The sequence below is a fragment of the Dasypus novemcinctus genome, assembly GCF_030445035.2.
Source record: "Dasypus novemcinctus isolate mDasNov1 chromosome 11 unlocalized genomic scaffold, mDasNov1.1.hap2 SUPER_11_unloc_2, whole genome shotgun sequence".
NCBI classification, from domain to species: Eukaryota; Metazoa; Chordata; class Mammalia; order Cingulata; family Dasypodidae; genus Dasypus; species Dasypus novemcinctus.
In genome coordinates, this window is record NW_026688126.1 from 838,868 (window position 1) to 847,912 (window position 9,045).

Sequence of the window (9,045 nt, forward strand, 5' to 3'; positions counted from 1 at the left end):
CAAAAGGAAAGCCTAAGGACAATTATATGATTAGAAGGAAAGCTAAAAAATGTAACTTGGGACTGTATAGCATAGTGAGACTTCATGTAATTATGAATATGGGTGATTGCATATATGACTTTTTTACAAAACACAAGTACAAATATACTAGACAGAAGGAAACAGAATAGCAGCTATGTATGGCAGGGGAAGCGTAATGAGATTGAGAGGAGATGGATTTTGTTTCTTTTGTTGGTTGTTTTATGTTTGTTGTTATTGCTGCTGGAATAATGAAGATACTCTAAGAAACCAAAGAAGACCTTTAGGAAGGATATTCTATGTTAATGTGTTGGAAGGCTAAATATTGTTAAAGAATGGATTCTATCCAAACTGATTTACAGATTCAAAGCAATCCCAATCAAAATATGAACAAGATTTTTTACAAAACTAGAAAAAACAGTTATCAAACTTATTTAGAAGGGAAATGGCCCCCAAAATCCACAAATGTCTGAAAAAAGAATGACGTTAGAGGACTTTCACATCCTGACTTTAAAAAATATTAATTAGCTATAGGAGTAAAAACAGCATGTTACTGGCATAAAGATAGACATATTGACCAATGGAACCAAACTGAGAACTCAGAAATTGACCCTCACATCTATGGTCAAGGAATTTTTGACAAGGCTTTTAAGTCCACCCAGTTAGGCCAGAATGTTCTAGTCAATAAATGGTGCTGGGAGAACTGGATATTCATATCCAGAAAGAAAAAAGGAGGAAGCTTATCTCATACTTCATAAAAAATTAACTCAAAATGGGTCAAGGACCTAAGTATAAAAGTGACAACCATAAAACTCCTAGAAGAAAATATTCAAAACCTTGTGGTAGGTAGCAGTTTCTTAAACCTTACACCGAAACCATGAGCAACAAAAGAAAAATTAGATAAATGAAACCTCCTCATAGCTAAACACGTTTGTACTTCAAAAGAGTTTGTAAAGAAAATACAAAGACAGCCTACTCCATGGGAGAAAATATTTGTCAACCACATGTCACACAAGGGTTTGATATCCATGTTATATAAAGAGATAATACAACCCAATGACGATTGGACCAGCAAACCAACTAAGTGAAAAAATACTTGAGTAGACATTTTTTCCAAAAAGGAAATAAAAGTAACCAAACAGGACATGCACAAAATGTTCACCATCACTAACTACTAGGGAAGTGCAATTCCAAACTATACTGAGATACCATTTCACAACTTATAGAATGGCCATTATTTTCAAAAGGAAGACAACTACAAGTGCTAGAAAGGATGTGGAGAAATAGGAACACTGCTTCATTGTTCATGTGAATGTAGAATGGTGCAGCCTGTGTGGAAAACAGTTTGGCAGTATCTCCAGAATCTAAATATACAATTGCCAAAAGTTTTCATATAAATGCAAATGAATAGAGTTGATGGTAACACATTTTAGTGACTACATAACTAATGCTCCTCACTTAGTCTTTTTTAAAGAATTTACCATATTATTATTTTAATGGAAAAATAATTATAAATAAAAATATTTTAAAGAAATAAAACAAACTAAGCAGAAAAATGATATAGTATTCATAATCCACAAGTAATACAAAAATCTAAAGTACATTTCTTTGAAAAACTAATAAACATCTCCAAATTTGTCATTTGAATGTTTGGTGTTAAAGCACAATGTCATTAGACAATAAGTATGAGATAGTTATATAAGAAAATTGAGAAAATCTTACTCTTTTCCTGGAGTGTAATATGAATAAAAATATTGTTAACCTCTAGATTAAAGCAGAGATGATCATCCATTTACAGTAACCCTCCTATCCAAATTTATGTACTCATTGTTTAATAAATTATATGACAATGTAATCAATATTGGAAAAACATGGAATGAATAAAGAAATACAGTAATCAGGTAGACAAGACTATTTGTTGAAATACAGTTATTATCTAATATATAATTTAATTTCAATAATCTTATGCATTTGTATATTGCTAACTTTCTGTACACAAGGAAATGACCTTTAATATTTATTTATGGGTTTCAAACGTGTTGTTTTTTTACTTCCCCATTATTTTCTGTATTACTAATTTAAAATGATTACATATATTAAGAATAATAAAATTTAATCTCCTGCTAATGATAAAATCCAACTATTATGAAAGTATAAAGCCAAATACCAATACTATATTCTTGAGAAAGGTGTTTATTGCCTCTCTCTTACCATCTATCCACCTATCAGCTTTCTATCTACCTCTTCTAAGAAGGTGTGTGTGTGTATGTGTGTTAATGGGATTTTAGAAATGGATCAATTTTATTTTTTTCTGACTGATATGAAATACTTTTCTAATGAATAAGAAAAGTTTAATGGACAGAATTGGTGAAAAATGCTTAAAATGTGGAATTTGAAAGACAAATTGCAAAAGACAATGAAATGACTGGAAGAAGTGTGATCGAAATGACTAAAAGTAGGGATGTGGAATGAATGGAAAAATACCTTTAAGAGAAAAACATCTCATCCTCTCATGAGAATGTGTGACTGGTTCCAAACAGCATCAGATATTGCCCTAAAGGAAAACAAATGAGGAGGAATACTAATTGTTTACATTTAATTTTCATTTTTGACTGAGTACAAGTCTTTCTCATTTGATATGTTTAAGAAATTCAGGTGATTTCTACACCCTTAAACTCAAGTCAATTCTCCCAGTTTATTGGTTCATTCATAACATTTGAACAGTCACAAATTCCTTCTGTATACCACAAATCACAAGAAACCCATAATCACAACACTGTCCTCCTACGTAAGAAAAGCATGCTTCAGGCCATTAGGTTTATGAATATACACACAAATGGAACACATCTACACATCTCATACACCAGTGAAAAATGCGTTTACAGGGAAATGAAGTCAATTAAAAAGTACCCCAATTCAAAAAAATTGGATGTATGAAAATGATATGTATGTATATATGTATAAATATTTATGTATGCATGTATATCCATAAAATATAGACATAAGTATGCATATATATGAAGAAAAGAATCAAATTAAAAAGAAATATAATAGAGAAATGACAAATCTTTCAGACTTTTCATATATAATGGTTGGAATAAGTCAAATGCAGTAAAGGAAAGCACATATAAATAAATGTAATATGTATTGTCAGAAAGAGATTTAAAAGAAGAAACAGATATATATTATTTTATGGATTAACAGTATGTTCTGTGCCATTAGTTTTAAAGGAATTGTTTAAAAGTATAACTACAAATAAATATGGATACACCAGTTGCCTGAGAGGATGTGGAACACTGAAATACTGATGCATTGCTGGAGTGTGTGTATAAGTTGAAACAATTTCCTTGGAAAATCATTTGACATTGTGTCAGTCAGCTAAAACCAGATTAAGTTGCACTAAACAAAAAGCTTAAGTATTGGAGCTGAGAGCAATGAAGATTATTTTCCAGTAGTGACAGTTGTCCCTTGTGTTTAGGCTACGTCTTTGATGCTCACAATCTATATTCTATGCCTAGGCTATTGGAGATGTTGCAGGCTTTCTGGCAGAATAAATCTATATTTTAAAGGTGTGCAAGTATGTTAGATTTAAATCCACATCTCTTAGTTCTGCTCTTATTACATTGGCCAAAGTACAAGAGGGCAAGCTTGGACTTAATGATTTGGAACATTATAACTGTGTCTTAACAGGGACATTGCAGAGAAAGCAACCACACTACTCAGAAAGCAATCAGATCTTTTGAATCATAGTGAAAATTAAGAACTATTTATTGTATTTCGGGATAGTGATTTTTACTTATAAGCCAGAAGGAGATTTATGGAATAAAAAAGGAAGATGATAAACCTTTAGAATTTTGTTTTTGTTTGTTTTGCATTAAGACTATTTTCATAATTATCAGTTAGACTCTAAATTTGTTTTGGAAAATTATATTTCTTTCTCATTAACAATATATTAGCCAGTACACCCTGCCAAATAGAGTTTAAATTCAGAGTTTTAAAACTGGTGCAACGAAGGGATTGAATACAATTGTTTTATCCATTTCCTGAGGTTATTGTAAGAAAAAATTTGAAATATATTTGCACTTTATTTCTCAAATATATTTATTCTAATTTCACCAATATTGGTTCAATTAAAAGTGCAAATTTCCCTCAGTTAAACCAAAAATAATTGAGAACTCTATCACTTAAATTCTCCTCTTACATGGGTACCCAAGAGCAATGTATATATATCATTGGGTATTTAGTCCTCTAAATATTTCTATCCAATAAAGTAACAATATCCAATATTCAATGAATAAAACACATTCAGCCAAGTCTTATTCCATGTAGCATTAACTATGCTTTTAAAAGAAAACAGGTGCAGTCTAATCCAGCGGGAATCGGAGCCATCGGAACCGCCACCATGACTGTTGGCAAGAGCAGCAAGATGCTGCAGCACATTGACTACAGGATGAGGTGCATCCTGCAAGATGGCCGTATCTTCATTGGCACCTTCAAGGCTTTTGACAAGCATATGAACTTGATCCTCTGTGACTGCGATGAGTTCAGGAAGATCAAGCCAAAGAACTCAAAACAAGCAGAAAGGGAAGAGAAGCGTGTCCTTGGACTGGTGCTGCTGCGAGGGGAAAACCTGGTCTCAATGACAGTAGAGGGACCTCCTCCCAAAGATACTGGCATTGCCCGAGTGCCACTTGCTGGAGCTGCTGGAGGCCCAGGGATTGGTAGAGCAGCTGGCAGAGGTATTCCAGCTGGTGTTCCCATGCCCCAGGCTCCTGCAGGACTTGCAGGGCCAGTCCGTGGGGTTGGTGGGCCATCCCAACAGGTAATGACCCCACAGGGAAGAGGCACTGTTGCAGCCGCCGCTGCTGCTGCCACAGCCAGTATTGCAGGAGCCCCAACCCAGTATCCACCTGGTCGTGGGGGTCCTCCCCCACCTATGGGCCGAGGAGCACCCCCTCCAGGCATGATGGGCCCACCTCCTGGAATGAGGCCTCCCATGGGTCCCCCAATGGGGATTCCCCCTGGACGAGGAACTCCAATGGGCATGCCCCCTCCAGGGATGCGGCCCCCTCCCCCAGGCATGCGGGGGCCCCCTCCCCCGGGAATGCGCCCACCAAGGCCCTAGACTCATCTTGGCCCTCCTCAGCTCCCTGCCTGTTTCCTGTAAGGCTGTACATAGTCCTTTTGTTTCCTTGTGGCCTGTGAAACTAGTTTATAATAAACTCAATATTATAAGTGCAAAAAAAAAAAAAAAAAAAAAGAAAGAAAACAATCCAGTTTTGAAAGTCCATATCCTAAGATCAATCATTTCCATGGATTTACCTTGAATAATTTCAAGACATAAAGAAAATATATATGTATATATATATATTTTTTAATTCAGGTATATATGGCAGATTAAATTACATCTCTCAGGAAAAAAAACTTGTTCTTAATGTTAATTCATTCATATGACTGAACCCATTGTTAATAGGACCTGTCAATGATATCTTTTTTTATTTAAGGTGTGGTCAACTGAATCAGGATGGAGCTTATCCTGTCACTGGAGAACTTAAAGGAGAGAAAGCCACAGGACCAATCCATAAGCAGGAAGTCAGCTGAACAGGGGAGAAAAAGGGGAGGACATTGACATGGGACCAGAAAGCCAGGGAACCACAAGGATTGCCAACCATCAGCACCTACAAACACCTGGGAGAAGCAACCCCCAAACCCTGAAACCATCAGACAGTAAATTCCCATTGCTGAGACAGACCACTGCGTGGTACTTGTCATGGCAGCTGGTAACTTAAGACACCATCATTTTCCCTTATAAAATTGTTGTTTAATTTAAATGGGTCTGCTGTCAGTGCAGTAAAAACAGATTCACATGCAAAAAAAAAAAAGGTTACAGAGCTGCTCTTACAGGGACATTTACTATATGGCAGAGGTCATGTATGGTAGTTCAATGACAATAACATGTACTTTTGAGTAAATTATGCTTGAATAGTTGCACAATCATATTGGATAAAATGAAGTTTCACACCTACTTTTCATCCTACACACCCAAGAGCACACAGATAAAAGAAAAACATGAAAGTGAAACCTATAATTAATTTAGAGACTAACAAATGAAAACTTCTTCAAGTTACCATGGTAGATAAAGATTTCTCAGACAAAAAATAAATTTAAAAATCCCATTATTTGCAATCCATTAATTTACAAGGGGATTTTGTGTTTCTTACTCTGACAAATATGAGTGGGGTAGTGCTTATATTCTGGGACACAAAGATCAACTAAACCAGAAGCCATGATTATAGCATGCTAATGTGGGAAGAAATGGAAATAAGGACTGAGGGTGAAGTTTAAATTTTCTGGAGATCTCAGCAGTATATCTCCTATCCTTTGTTAGAGGGTACTTGAACTTAAAATTGGGCAGTGATTTCTTCTCCCAGAGAAGAGCAGTACTGATGACCAGGTTGGAAGAAATTATTTTCAAAGAAATATGATATGTTCCTCAATTTTTGAAATATTAAAATATCTGGATATATTTCAGATATTAGAGGAATATGAACACATTTCTGACTGTACTAGGATTATTAGTTTGGGATGGCATGAGCATGAGGCTCCTGATATTCATGCTCTACATGTTACTCTGTTGAACAACAGAAACTGAGCCATAATGAACCTAGTGTGTCCATGTTACCAAATGAAGGGTGAAAGCTGAAGTTAAATGGGTATAACTTCCTAAATGCTAAAAGTATTTTCTAGTTGTGGAATCTAATATAAAAATATAGCCTTTATAGAATTCACGGGATGCAATTATAAGCGATAAATAAGATTACATATTCTTTAGGAATCACAATGCTCACTCAGGTTATGGGATTAATAAAATATAAATATATCCATCTTGAGAAAATGAGTTTTCCTTATTCCACCAAAAAATTTTATCTCACTGTGTAAGCAATAACTGAGGTTGTGCAGTGAAAATCTGATATTATATATTTCTTCATCTCACTCCACTGTTTAATTACTGATTCCTTATTCTTCATCAAGCAAAAAGCATGAATGAATTGAGCATGACTTCTATCTTTTCATCACTAGCTTCATGGACAGACCAACATCTCAACAATATTCTCTGTTGAGAACCACATTTTTACAATCCACTTTTCAATGGTGGATGCAACTCTTCTTGGAGTCTAACTTTAACACAATCTAAGTGATATATCCTTATCTTATCTTGTCTCTATCAGTAAGAAATGTCTTAGTTCTAATAACTTTCTTTCTCAGTCAAGACAATAGAATGAATGCAAAGACTATGCTTTAAAAAGTAGGTTGCACTACCCCATAATATTCCATATTTTCTTCCCTTGAGGCAGTACCCATTCCCTTGAAGTTCTTTTAAAGTTAAAGGCCATTGTTAAAGTGATGTCATAAAAGGCATGGTGGTCTCCAAGTGATCTTATTGTTGACTTTAGGTCAAAATCATCCTAAGCACTTTCCAAAACATTTTGACAATATGCAAAATATTTTATCAAAGAATGCATAAATGACAAAAATTATTGAATTGAAAAACTAGGGCATAGGGATATATAACTAACTATCACACATGTTCATATATGTACATATATATATATATATATATACACACACAAACATGTGGCTGAGCGTGAGGGTCTCATCCTTGCTCAGGCCCAAGAGTCGGGGGGGGGCTTGCTCCTGCCAAACCACCGGCGGGGGGTGCCCCAAGAGGGAGCACCGGTTCTCCAGGGGTGGGGGACGCGTGGTTGGGGAAAAACCATGGAGACCGCTTGAGCGCAAGAACAGGTCTGCTTTATTATGGAAGTACACTTGGTTATATAGGGTTGGGTAGAGGGAGGAGTAAGATATAGGGAGGGCTGGCTACGGGGTAGCAGTGGACAGGCTGAAGCTGATGGACAGCCCTGAGGTAAGCAGTCACCGGGGAAGAGGGCAGACTGTACGCCGGCAACATGGGCGGGACTGGCGGAAAAGATAGCGAGGGCTGGCTGAGAGGTTTGGAATAGGGGAGGGGAAAGGGGGAGTGAGAGCTGGCCGGATGTTGGGCTAGGCGGGAGATAGAAAGGGGGAGGGCATCGCCGGCCAGCCGCTAGCAGCAAAGGCCCAGTCAGGCATAGTCACCTTATCTAGGCCCAGTGGGCAGAGGCGGTATCACCTCTTGCCGCACTGTTTGCTACTGTGGCAAGCCGGGCACCCTTCCTCCCACACAAACACACAGGAAAAAGAATTGAGATATTTTACATGGATAGATTCAACTTTAAAAACATACAAATTATAACTAAACATCATTCAAATACCTTTCAGAATTTTTTATCCAAGAAATTTTCACTTGGAAACTCAAAATACTTGTGAAACATTCTACCTATAGATATGTTAATCTCTCTGTTCCATAGGATATAAATAATGGGATTTATTAATAGGGGCACCATGATGTAGGACATGGCCATGAGAAGATTATTAAAAGATGCTTCACTTGTACTGGGACCAAATACAGCAATCAACCCAGAAATTATGAACCAGATGAGAATTGCCCACTGTGGATTACAGGTGGATAAGGCTTTGTTATGGGTTTCCACATACTGCATCCTGAGCACCATTGAAAAGATCAATATATGACTTAAACAAAAAAGCAGATAATAACAATATAATAAAAGTACTGATAGCTAAGGCTACAGACTCAGAAAACCAAACTTCTGAAGATGAAATCCTCAAAATTTGAGGCATATCACAGAAATATTGCTGGATCATATTGGACTTTGTGAAAGGAAGTCTGAACATGGTGCCTGTGTGGAAAGCAGAATTTATCAGCCCACTTGCCATGAACCACAGGCTGCCTGTGTGCAAATGTGTGGGGCAATAGTGAGCCCATAGTGCAGAGGGTGGCAGATGGCAATGCAGCAATCATAGGACACCACCATAAGGAAGGCCAGCTCTGTGGATATAAAGAAGATGAACAGGAAAATCTGAGCGGCACATTTTTGGAGAGAAATCAATTTACTGCCTGTCAAAGAA

The 9,045-nt window shown here is 36.7% G+C and overlaps 1 protein-coding gene across 1 annotated transcript; it reads left to right on the top strand.

Moving 5' to 3' along the window:
• Positions 1–4,375: 4,375 nt before the first annotated feature.
• On the top strand, positions 4,376–5,263 carry LOC131277376 (small nuclear ribonucleoprotein-associated proteins B and B'). The gene has a single exon (XM_058292424.2). The coding sequence runs from the start codon at positions 4,421–4,423 to the stop codon at positions 5,141–5,143; it is 723 nt and encodes a 240-aa protein (XP_058148407.1). The 5' UTR covers positions 4,376–4,420; the 3' UTR covers positions 5,144–5,263.
• Positions 5,264–9,045: the final 3,782 nt, after the last annotated feature.